General features: G+C 39.9%; 1 protein-coding gene across 1 annotated transcript in view; it reads right to left on the bottom strand.

Moving 5' to 3' along the window:
- The window catches only part of camk1db (calcium/calmodulin-dependent protein kinase 1Db), an 80,193-nt gene that overhangs the window by 23,324 nt on the left and 43,213 nt on the right, over positions 1–13,656 (bottom strand). The window contains exons 2-3 of the mRNA XM_034176162.1: positions 6,594–6,725; positions 631–705 (exon numbers count right to left, since the gene is read on the bottom strand). Of these exons, the coding sequence (XP_034032053.1) occupies positions 631–705; positions 6,594–6,725 (207 nt within the window). The remainder of the gene's footprint in view (positions 1–630; positions 706–6,593; positions 6,726–13,656) is intronic.

Raw genomic sequence — 13,656 nt, 5'->3', positions numbered from 1 at the left:
ATAGACTGTTGTCCACCTGTTTCTGCAGGTATTGATTTCTCCATGTGGTCACTCAATAAGAATATGCATTATTATAATTACGTTATCAGACCAAAAACACAATGAATTACCAACTCCCCCCCCCGCAAAAAAACACTTATTGTAATATGCAAGTATTGTGGACATCATTGTTCGATGTCAGTGCACTGTTCAGTATAGATGTCGTATGGTTGCTATGACAACTGGGGTGTGCAACTGAACCAGACATTTGGAAAATGGAGCAAGAGAGTCAAAACAAGCAGGGTTTGCAGTTTACGTATACATGATTACTCAGACTGAGTTGTCTGATTATACTTCAGTCGACTCATACAGAGAAAATATGCCATTAAAAAATATGACTCATCTTTTAAGGCATTACTACGTTTGCTCAGACACACATTTGAGGAAAAAAATGCCTTGAGGATATTTTAAACAGCTACGCAAGGAAACAGTCAAAAACAGCAACAACAAAAATACCCTTACAATAGTTGCAAATAACTGTAATGAATAAGTGTAAAAATACAACACTGTTCCAAATGTGTGAACTAACAGAACTAAATAAATAATAAAAATAATAATAAGAGTAATATTAACAATAAAGAATGAACTTACAGCTGCATTATGAGGTATAGGTGGTTGGAGCTCTCGTAGATGTCCTCCAGAGCCACGATGTTCTTGTGCTTTATCCTGTCAGAAAGAGCAGAAAATTCAGCCTTGGTTCCCTTCAGCACAGGCCACTAATGAGGTGCAATTAGCCCGTTCTTCTGTTAAAACGATGTCTTGCCTGCTGAAGAAGTGACCTTTACTTTTTGAGTAAATAACCTTTGTGTATGTGCGTTCATATATTGCAGAATCAAGTAGGGTAAGAGGAAACACGAGGGAGAAATCATGGTGTGTGTGTGTGTGTGTGCATGAGTGAGACGGGGACGGGGGTTCTGTGACTGTGTTAATCATCTCTGAGTCATGAAGCAGCAGCTCCGCTCACCTGAAGAAAATATTTGCAGAGAAATCAAGATGCTGTGAGACGGTGTCTAGGCAACTGACCGGCGGGTCATGATAAGAGAAATACAGTGTTTCCAGAAAGAATTCACAGCTCTTCACTTTTTCCACATTTTGTTATGTTACAGCCTTATTCCAAAATGGATGAAATTCATTTTTGTTATGTGCCAACGCGGGTTGAGGAGCGGACCTGCGCCTGACTGAACCCAGCGCTAAATAACCAGAAAGCGGTTCCAAAAAACAAAACAATTTTATTATCCCCCTCTTCTGCAACACTCGGTGTACAACATAAAAGTGCGTTTGTTTGGCGGAGTGAAGGATGGCGCGCTCTCTAGCACCCAAAGGGATCGAAGCCCGGCGCTTCTGGACTCACATTCACCGCCAAACACCCCCCAGGTGGACACGACAAACTGACTCTGTGAAGGATAGAAGAGGTGAGGTAAGGCAACAGCTACAATTAATATCCTTCAAAGGCACACACTATCAGCAACACATTCAGGTCTGTCTTTAAGCTTTATGTAAATGAGCAGCTTCTCACAACAGGTGGAGGATCATCAGTCCGCACGCCACGGCCGTGAGAAGCGAGCTGCACAATTCTCATCAATGTTCAAACATACTGCGTAACAAAATACCAAATTACTATTAACACTTATTCAGACAATCAATCACCTCTGATGTGTGCTGACAGCATGTGTCCCTCACCCGTCCTCCTTCACAGGCACGATGTGTCAAACCCAGGCGCGGTCCTCAGCGTCTCACAAACGAACGTCACAAGTTCGAGTTCCCGGCAATTCTGCTTGAATCACTCATGGCTTAAATGCAGAACGCCATCTAATTATCTGCTTCAGCTGAAAGTCTTTAAGTTTGCACGTGAGCATCATCCACAGGTGCTGCAAATCATGCTGATGAGGGTGAAGGACTCTTCTGCCAGCACCTTCTCCACAGACAAAAACCAGTTTGCATACCACCTGGAGAGCAAAGAAAAGAAAACAACACAAAAACATCCAGCCAAACCCCCCAACACACAACACATTTTTACCTCAAAATTCTACACAGAATACCCCATAATGTGAAATGTGAAAACAGATTGGTTTGTTTATTTTTTTTATTTTTGCAAATTTATTAAAAATAATAATAATAAAAAACTAAAGCCCCTTTCACACTGGGGCCAATGTAGAGTTGCATATTGCAGTGTACCGACTACACTGAGTTATGCAGCTCTACAGAGTTTAAGCAGCTCTACGCTGAGTTTAAGCAGCTCTACGCTGAGTTTAAGCAGCTCTACACCGAGTTTAAGCAGCTCTACACTGAGTTTAAGCGGCTCTAGACCGAGTTTTGGAGCAAAATTATTTTTTCCCCTCAAAATTCTACGCACAACACCCCACAAAAACAACATGAAATGTATTTTTGAAATTTTTGTGAATTTATTAAAAATGAACTGATTCCATCCATTGGAATCAGTTTGAGACCTCTGAACAAGAGCGATGGTTCATTTTTCAGTTTGAGATCTCTGCCCTAGTCTGAGGTCAAGAGCACTCTTGACCACCATGCTACACTGTAGGGATGGTGCCTGGTTTCCTCCAAACATGACACATGGCATTCACACCAAATAGTTCAATCTTTGTCTCATCTGACCAGAGAATTTTGTTTCTCATGGTCTGAGAGTCCTTCAGGTGCCTTTTGGCAAACTCCAGTTGGGCTGCCATGTGCCTTTTACAATAGAGTGGCTTCCATCTGGCCACGCTACCATACAGGCCTGATTGGTGGATTGCTGCAGAGATGGTTGTCCTTTTGGAAGGTTCTCCTCTCTCCACAAGAGGAATGCTGGAGCTCTAATTGAGTGACCATCGGGTTCTTGGTCACCTCCCTAACTAAGGTCCTTTTTGTTGCAGGCATCCATTTTAAAATGAGCAAATATCTGCACAAAAACAATAAAGTTTATCAGTTTGAACATTAAATATCTTGTCTTTGTGGTGTATTCAACTGAATATAGGTCAAAGAGGATTTACAAATCATTGTATTCTGTTTTTATTTACATTTTTCACAACATCCCAACTTCATTGGAATTGGGGTTATATGTTGAGTTGTGTGTCTTTCCAAATCATGTCTAATCAACTGAATTTACCCCAGTTGGACTCCAAATGAACTGTAGAAACATCTCAAGGATGATCAGTGGAAACAGGATGTACCTGAGCTCAATTTTGAGCTTCATGGCAAAGGCTGTGAATACTGAATGTGTGAATGTGATTTTCTTAGTTTTTTTATTTTTAATAAATTTGCAAAAATCTAAAAAAAACAAACAAAAAACAAAAAAAAACAACATTTTTCTTATTACATGGGTAAAAATGTATAATTCTCCCAAGGCATCGGAACCACTGGCTGTCACCATAAGAGGAAATGCAGATATAAGGATGGAGGAAGGTGGCAAACAACACAAATTGCTGCTTTATGTAGATGATATACTGGTCCTACTGAAAAACCAAAGTCATTCAGCACCTCAACTAATGGACACAATACAACTTTATTCTAAAGTATCATGATACAAAATTAATAGGACAAAGTCTGAAGCAAAGCCAATATCTGGGATTATAGTAGCAGAGATATAATGACAAAATTTGGTTTATTGGATATCAAAGGGAATGAAATATTTAGGAATTAAAATGTGCAGGGAGGGGGAAGAAATGTCTCATCTAAACTTTGATCCAATTTCACAAACGATGAAAATTAATTTTACAAGTGGAATAAAATAAGGAAGACGTTGTGCGGAAGAGTGAATGTAATTAAAATGGTGGTCTCACCACAGTTTAACTATCCTCTTGTGGTGCTGCCACTTACAGTGCCCCCTCCATTTTTAATCGATATGACACACTGATTAAGGAGTTTCTCTGGAAAGGGAAAAGGCCCAGGATCAAGCTAACTAAGTTATATTTACCCAGGGACAAGGGAGGGTTGGGCTTACCTACGATTGTACGATCTCCTTTGAGATGGTGAAACTTGCCATACATTGGACTGGACAATACAATTTAGATTGGGCCATTATAGAAAAATCTCAATCCTTCCCTTTTATATCCATAGAGCTCCTCTCTCAAAATTCAGGTAGAATCTCTACTCCTAATATGTTGCATTCTAAGGAAGTTTGGATGAAGATTAGATTAGATTAGACAGAACTTTATTAATCCCTGGGAAGACTCCCTCAGGGAAACTGAGGTTCCAGCAGCATTGTATAGCAGCACACAGGGTAAGAAGCACACAGAGCATCAAAAGCAGAAGTAAACAAAACAAAACAAAAAGCAGTTTGCAAATATAAATATAAATAAGCAAATATAAATACCAGACATACTGATCAATACTGGTTTACTGGCTACTACTGTTCCTCTCCTTCCTCTGCCTTCCTGTTACTCCTCCTCCCCGAGTGAGGAGCTGTATAATCTGAGAAGTCAACTCTAAGAAACTGACTGCGACCACACAGGGTCGCGTAACTAGTTAGCAAACTGGAGTCGTTCGTTATCAGAATTAACCAGACAAATCGCTCCACCAACTAAGAACGGCCATGCACCACCACCCTCATTTTCGATGCTGGTCTCCTTCCCCTTCATGTACCAAGTAAAAACTCCAATAAAAACTTGAATTAAAAAAACCCTTTTCCACATTGTCATTATGGGGTATTGTGTGTAGAATTTTAAGGAAAACAAAAATAATTTCATCCATTTTGGAATAAGGCTGTAACATAACAAAATGTGGAAAATGTGAAGCGCTGTGAATACTTTCTGGATGCACGGTAAACTATAAAATGCCAAGAAAGATACTTTAAATGAATTAGAACATGAACATATATGCTATATAACGTCTTAGCGTTGTTCCAGTGTGTAATGGTACACAAAAACATCATAATTCGTTGCGTTTTCAGGAGAAACTGCAGTTGTTGCTATACATTAGAGGTGCAGTTGCATTACAACTGTTACCTTTAATTTCTCGCTATTAGCATTCACCATGATTGGCACCACAATATGCTAACATATGCCAACTGCTACCATATACCTAGCATTTTCGTCTATATCACACGTTAGTCGTCAAACTTGCCATGTTGGTTCAACAACGTCAGGTATAAATAGTGGTACGCTTCAGATCTGGATCAATCGTAATGTTCTGAAAACTTACATCTCTGCAAAATTCAGAAATGAAGTTCATGTGTGGGATGAGGGGGATTAAAAAGGGGGAAAGTTAAGTCAGAAGACAGCAGCTTTATTATACTCAACAAAAATATAAACGCAACACTTTTGGTTTTGCTCCCATTTTGTATGAGATGAACTCAAAGATCTAAAACTTTTTCCACATACACAATATCACCATTTCCCTCAAATATTGTTCACAAACCAGTCTAAATCTGTGATAGTGAGCACTTCTCCTTTGCTGAGATAATCCATCCTACCTCACAGGTGTGCCATACCAAGATGCTGATTAGACACCATGATTAGTGCACAGGTGTGCCTTAGACTGCCCACAATAAAAGGCCACTCTGAAAGGTGCAGTTTTATCACACAGCACAATGCCACAGATGTCACAAGATTTGAGGGAGCGTGCAATTGGCATGCTGACAGCAGGAATGTCAACCAGAGCTGTTGCTCGTGTATTGAATGTTCATGTCTCTACCATAAGCCGTCTCCAAAGGCGTTTCAGAGAATTTGGCAGTACATCCAGCCAGCCTCATAACCGCAGACCACGTGTAACCACACCAGCCCAGGACCTCCACATCCAGCATGTTCACCTCCAAGATCGTCTGAGACCAGCCACTCGGACAGCTGCTGAAACAATCGGTTTGCATAACCAAAGAATTTCTGCACAAACTGTCAGAAACCGTCTCAGGGAAGCTCATCTGCATGCTCGTCGTCCTCATCACGGTCTCAACCTGACTCCAGTTCGTCGTCGTAACCAACTTGAGTGGGCAAATGCTCACATTCGCTGGTGTTTGCCACGTTGGAGAGTTCTCTTCAACTCTATGCGAAGGAGATGTGTTGCACTGCATGAGGCAAATGGTGGTCACACCAGATACTGACTGGTATCCCCCCCAAATAAAACAAAACTGCACCTTTCAGAGTGGCCTTTTATTGTGGGCAGTCTAAGGCATACAAGTGCACTAATCATGGTGTCTAATCAGCATCTTGGTATGGCACACCTGTGAGGTAGGATGGATTATCTCAGCAAAGGAGAAGTGCTCACTATCACAGATTTAGACTGGTTTGTGAACAATATTTGAGGGAAAAGGTGATATTGTGTATGTGGAAAAAGTTTTAGATCTTTCAGTTCATCTCATACAAAATGGGAGCAAAACCAAAAGTGTTGCGTTTATATTTTTGTTGAGTGTACTTGCTGATTGTGCTTGCCTCACCCATCAGGACCTGAAGGAGGACAGAGTGTCACCTGCAGTCAAACTCCAAATTCTTAATAAATTAAGTCTTAATTCAATTCATTAAGGGATGTTCTGCAGCTAAGAGAGAGAAAGAGAGAGACATCACGTCCCAGAGGATGATGAAAGGTTTTGACCCTTTCTAACTTTGCAAAGAGGTGGTTGTACCTACTTCCTGAGCACAGCAATCTCATTTTCGATGCTGGTCTCCTTCCCCTTCAGTGCTTTTTTAGGGATGCACTTTATTGCGACCATCTTTCCTGTGGCCTTCTTTCGAGCCATCACCACTTCTGAAAATGCACCGCTGGAATAGAAAAAGAGACAAAGAGAAACATGGGATTTTATTCTTTATGCAGCATACTGTGAATATTTACAGATGGCCAAAAGTCCCGGCTATAGGCAACAGACTTGCCTTTTATTTTATGCATCCATAAGCACAGCAAACACCTTTAATATGTCTGAAAAACATCCATTTAGGGGCCAGACAGAATGCCCTCTTTGGCAATCTATGTCTTTACATGATAGCTTTAAAAACAATTATGGAATGAAGTGAATATTTGCTCAAGGAATCTATATCTGTTGCTATGATACCACAATCAGTCCACTTTAAATGTGCTGAGCAGGCAACGAGAATGGTTTTTCTCAATTTTATAACACAACCTTCACAGGCACCTTTTCCGTCCTCGTAGCATCAGTGGGGTTTTTAACGAAGGTTCGCAGATGGACTGATAATGCAGAAAAACAGCTGATGTTTTTTTTAATTAACAATTCTTATGAAGCTTTAATAATGGTAGATTACATTTCAAACCCTACTTCAGCACTGCGAGGGCAAAACCACTTCATTTCTTTTTCCTTTTAGCGAACACCTTCTGCTCGTAAACTGATGAAATGAGGTGTAAGTGTTGAAATGGGTCGCTTCAAAAAATAAACCACCACATTTTGCAAAAGGATCTGACAGATTTGATTTGCCCGAAATATAAAAAATACAAGGAAATATTAAACCTCCAATATTCATAAATGAATATCAATAACTGAAATGTGCAACTTTTTTCAACTTTATAAATACATTTATTTTATATTGTGTGAAGCAGGTACTAGAGAGGATAAGAAACTGGCCTACCAATATATAGACCTGGGTTTGAATCCTGCACATGCAACCTGTCTGTGTCCTTGTGCAAGACACAATCTACACTTGTGGTTAGACATTTACATACACTCATCATGTGCATGAATGTCCTGGCAATTTTGGGCTGTTAAAGATGTCTTTGAACTGATCTTTTGCCAGGGTAGAATGATTGTACAACCCCAATTCCAATGAAGTTGGGACATTGTGTAAAATGTAAATAAAAACAGAATACAATGATTTGGAAATCCTCTTCAACCTATATTCAGTTGAATACACCACAAAAACAAGATATTTAATGTTCAAACTGATAAACTGTTTTTGTGCAAATATTTGCTCATTTTGAAATGGATGCCTGCAACACATTTCAAAAAAGTCGGGACGGGGCAAAAAGGACTGGGAAAGTTGATGAATGCTCAAAGAACACTTAACTGGAAACAGGTGAGTGTCATGATTGGCTATAAAAGGAGCATCCCCAAAAGGCTCAGCCATTCACAAGTAAAGATGGGGTGAAGATCACCACTTTGTGAACAACTGCATGAAAAAATAGTAAAACAGTTTAAGAACAATTCAATTGTAAGGAGTTTAGGGATTCCATCATTTGTAGTCCATAATATAATCAGAAGATTCAGAGAATCTGGAGAACTTTCTACAGGTAAGCGGCAAGGCCAAAAACTAGGGATGAGCGAGTACACCACTATCTGTATCTGTTCAACTATCTAAATTATCTGTATCTGTATTTGTACTCGGAGTGATTGGGGCCTAAAGCTTAAGTGGGCGTGGTTTAACCAGAAATGGAGGGGGGGGGGGGGGGGGGGGGCTTAAATTGGTACATTATTTTGATATGGATTGATCAGAAGTTGCTATGTTTATTTTTATTTTTAAATTTTTATTTTTTTTTATTTATATTTTTATTGTTTATTTGAAAACTATTTACAGAACAGTCTCAAATTTGAGATTCAAATCAATGATTTTGATCACAAAAGTAAGAGAACTATTTACAGGGTGCAGAGACTTGTCTGTGTAGGGAGGGGCAGGCACTATGAGTGACTGGCCAAACACAGAGCGTGAAGACAGTCAGTTAGCCAATCAGGATTTTTCTTCAGCACGAGCACAGATATTGATGAGTTTACTCGTATCATGCTCGTGCTTGTCAAAAATGCTTTATCCGTACCGGATACTCGTCTGAAACGAGTATCCAGCTCAACTCTACCGAAAACCAACACTGAATGCCGGTGACCTTCGATCCCTCAGGCGCCACTGCATTAAAAACCAACATCATTGTGTAAAGGATCTTACCGCGCAGGCTCAGGAACATTTCAGAAAACCATTGGCAGTTAACACAGTTCATCGCTACATCTACAAGCGCAAGTTAAAACTCTACCATGCAAAGCGAAAGCCATACATCAACAACATCCAAAAATGCCGCTGCCTTCTCAGGGTCTGAGCTCATTTGATCATTTGGTCTTAGTCTTTATTTTCTTGTTTAGCTCTTTTCTGTTCTTACATTTGTTTCATGGTTTAATTCTTTGTTCCTACATGTCGAGTTTTCTTTATTTTATTTCTTGTTTATTGGGACTTGGGTTTTGTTCATCTTTTGTGTTGGTGTTTTATTTTGATCACTGTGGTTAGGTTCACCATCTTGTCAGGTCCTGTTCACTTTGCATTTGTCTTCCTGCGGTATCTTACGATATGATACGATACACTTTACTGTCCCTTCCGGGAAATTTGTCTTGGACTCCAAGAGCTGCACAAGTAAAAAGTAAAACTGCCATAAAATAATTACATGACTCATACATATTACATAACTTAATACACACATCAATCATACATATTGCACATCCCTAATACACATATCCAAACTGCACAGCAGTCACACATAAATAATTCATGCATATTGCACATATCCCTAAAAACACATACCCGGGTGATTCTTACAAGGCACTATTGGCCTTGTAAATGTAATTTCCACCACACCATTGCCTTACAATATAAAGTGCCTTGGGGCAACTGTTTGTTGTGATTTAGTGCTATATACATGTGCTCTGATGTCACTGTTTATCTCCATAGAAACTACCCAAACAATCTTTCATACAAACTGTTTAAAGGGACATTACAGTGTTGTGGTGGAAATTACGGCAATACTGTGGGACAACTACATTTTGTTAAAAAAAATCACAACAGTTGTATGACATTGAATACCCCAATTATGTTTTGATTATTTTACTGATATTTTATTCAGAGATATTTTAAAACATTAGAAAAAAACGTTTCTTACCATTCATTTTTATCATTGAAGATCAAAAGTGTGGGTGTGGGACAAGCACAAAACAGCAATATTTGCATATAATGATGCTGAAAAAAGGTGAAAAAGTCATCATAGACTACTAGAACAAAGTTCTTAACACACTTTCATTGTAAAGATAACTATAAAAGTGTGAAATTTCCCCTTTTTTCTGTTTTTCATACAATATGATCAAAGGACATAAGTGCCCGTAGTCTAAGAATCACCCACCCCTATTGCACAGCCATCTCCCACATATGGTTAAGGAAAATACTAACAGTGAATAAATAACACTAAAATAACAATGCCACCATGTCATTAACGCACAATCCTACTACCTATCCCAGGAACCATATTTAAGACTCTAATTGATGTGGGCACAAATGAGTTTTTAAAGCGATTCAATTTGCACTGAGGGACTCTGTATCGCCTACCAGACGGTAGGAGTTCATACTCAGGATAGAGGATGTGGGAAGGATCTGACAAAGCTCGCTGCGAATGTTTGAGAACAGACTGTTCATACATGGACTGCAGGGAAGAGTTTCCCGTCCTCCCTACAACTTTCTTGCATCAGCTTCTCTCACCTTCATTGCAATTCTGTCTGCTCTGTCTTCCTGCACTCTCTTGACTCCTGTCTCACCTCTGTCTCATCTGACCACACCCCTTCCAGAAACTTCCCTGACACCTGTGCCTTGTTTCCCTAATTACTGCACGTGTTATTTAAGCCCCTCACTTTCTCCACTCCCTGCTAGTTCATTGTGATTTCTTGTCCACGTTCCAGCCTTTGTTTTTTGCTCTGTATGTGCCTTGCCATTTTTGACCGTGCTTTGTTTTTTGACCTTGCTCCTGCCTCAGCCCAAGTATTGTGTCTCCTCGTATTTTGGAACTGTGCTTGTTGTTGACTACACCTCTGCCTGACCCCTGCCTGTACCACTGCTTCTCAGACTGCCTTTTTGTGTACTGAACTCCAGCCTGATTTCTGACATAAAGCCTTTAATGTATACCTCAGTATTTTGAGTCTGCATTTGTGTTCAACCTCCTTCTGTGCCATGCCTACCCAGCTCATGACACTACCGCACCAGGCATTTGTTGACTTGGGGGCTGATGAGAGTTTCATTGATCAGACACTGGTGCCACAGCAGACATCCCTACAGAAGCATCAGAGCTCCCCAGGAGGCCAGTGTCCTTGATGGCAGGCATATGACAAGAATAAGCAGCCGGACCATCCCAGTGTGATTATTTGATTCAGGCATCCACAGCAAACTCATCCAATTTAATGTCATTAAATTTACAAATCACGCCCTTCTGCTTGGTCACCCTTGGTTACAGTGACACAATCCACAGTTGGACTGATGTTCAGGTGAAATAAAAGGGTGAGGGGTCAAATGCAATTCCATGTGTCTGCAACCAGCCCTATCCTCAGTGGTTGGCAGTGTTGCTCCATGGATGTCTGAACCTCCTGACCTAACCAATGTCCCCAGTGATTTCATGACTTTGCTGAAGTGTTCAGTAAAGATAAAGCTCTATCCCTTCCACCACTGACCTTATGATTGTGCCACTGACCTTTTGTTTTGCCAGGAGCCCCTTTGCCTATTTAATGTCTTCCCGTATATAACTTGTCACACCCAGAAAGAGAAGCCATGGAGAAATATATCACAGAGTCTCTAGCTGCTGGGCTTATCTCTCCATCATCTTCACCCATGGGTGCAGGTTTCTTCTTTGTGGCCGAAAAGAACAAATCCCTTAGGGCTTGTATTCATTGTCAAGAATTAAAGAATATGCCAGTCAAGAACAAATATCCCCTTTCATTAATCAACTCCACTTTTGAACCTCTCCATGGCGCAACGATATTTACTAAGCTGGATCTGAGAAACCCCTATTACCCGGTTCGAATTCAAATCAAATCAAATCAATTTTATTTATATAGCGCCAAATCACAACAAACAGTTGCCCCAAGGCGCTTTATATTGTAAGGCAAGGCCATACAATAATTACGGAAAAACCCCAACGGTCAAAACGACCCCCTGTGAGCAAGCACTTGGTGACAGTGGGAAGGAAAAACTCCCTTTTAACAGGAAGAAACCTGAAAGCTGAAGGCTCTGCCTCCCATTCTACTCTTACAAACCCTAGGAACTACAAGTAAGCCTGCAGTGTGAGAGCGAAGTGCTCTACTGGGGTGATATGTTACTATGAGGTCCCTAAGATAAGATGGGACCTGATTATTCAAAACGTTATAAGTAAGAAGAAGAATTTTAAATTCTATTCTAGAATTAACAGGAAGCCAATGAAGAGAGGCCAATATGGGTGAGATATGCTCTCTCCTTCTAGTCCCTGTTAGTACTCTAGCTGCAGCATTTTGAATTAACTGAAGGCTTTTCAGGGAACTTTTAGGACAACCTGATAATAATGAATTACAATAGTCCAGCCTAGAGGAAATAAATGCATGAATTAGTTTTTCAGCATCACTCAGACAAGACCTTTCTAATTTAGAGATATTGCGTAAATGCAAAAAAAGCAGTCCTACATATTTGTTTAATATGCGCATTGAATGACATATCCTGATCAAAAATGACTCCAAGATTTCTCACAGTATTACTAGGGTAATGCCATCCAGAGTAAGGATCTGGTTAGACACCATGTTTCTAAGATTTGTGGGGCCAAGTACAATAACATGTATAAAGTGAATAAAATTGGTCCTAGCACAGAACCTTGTGGAACTCCATAATTAACTTTAGTCTGTGAAGAAGATTCCCCATTTACATGCACAAATTGTAATCTATTAGATAAATATGATTCAAACCACCGCAGCGCAGTGCCTTTAATACCTATGGCATGCTCTAATCTCTGTAATAAAATGTTATGGTCAACAGTATCAAAAGCAGCACTGAGGTCTAACAGAACAAGCACAGAGATGAGTCCACTGTCTGAGGCCATAAGAAGATAATTTGTAACCTTCACTAATGCTGTTTCTGTACTATGATGAATTCTAAAACCTGACTGAAACTCTTCAAATAGACCATTCCTCTGCAGATGATCAGTTAGCTGTTTTACAACTACCCTTTCAAGAATTTTTGAGAGAAAAGGAAGGTTGGAGATTGGCCTATAATTAGCTAAGATAGCTGGGTCAAGTGATGGCTTTTTAAGTAATGGTTTAATTACTGCCACCTTAAAAGCCTGTGGTACATAGCCAACTAATAAAGATAGATTGATCATATTTAAGATCGAAGCATTAAATAATGGTAGGGCTTCCTTGAGCAGCCTGGTAGGAATGGGGTCTAATAGACATGTTGATGGTTTGGAGGAAGTAACTAATGAAAATAACTCGGAACAATCGGAGAGAAAGAGTCTAACCAAACACCGGCATCACTGAAAGCAGCCAAAGATAATGATACGTCTTTGGGATGGTTATGAGCAATTTTTTCTCTAATAGTTAAAATTTTATTAGCAAAGAAAGTCATGAAGTCATTACTAGTTAAAGTTAAAGGAATACTCAGCTCAATAGAGCTCCGACTCTTTGTCAGCCTGGCTACAGTGCTGAAAAGAAACCTGGGGTTGTTCTTATTTTCTTCAATTAGTGATGAGTAGTAAGATGTCCTAGCTTCCAATTTGAATGGACAAGACTAAGAGTCAAGCTTTCAAATGAATGAAGCTCTGTCTGGGTTTTTGATTAATTAATAAGCTGGAATGGAAGATTGCTGCTAATCCTCCGCCTCGGCCCGTGCTACTAGCGTTCTGGCAGTTAGTGTGACTCGGGGGTGTTGACTCATTTAAACTAACATATTCATCCTGCTGTAACCAGGTTTCTGTAAGGCAGAATAAATCAATATG

This window comes from Thalassophryne amazonica, chromosome 8, assembly GCF_902500255.1.
Source record: "Thalassophryne amazonica chromosome 8, fThaAma1.1, whole genome shotgun sequence".
NCBI classification, from domain to species: Eukaryota; Metazoa; Chordata; class Actinopteri; order Batrachoidiformes; family Batrachoididae; genus Thalassophryne; species Thalassophryne amazonica.
Note: the sequence above shows the minus strand (reverse complement) of the source record. Positions and strands in the feature narration are given on the sequence as shown.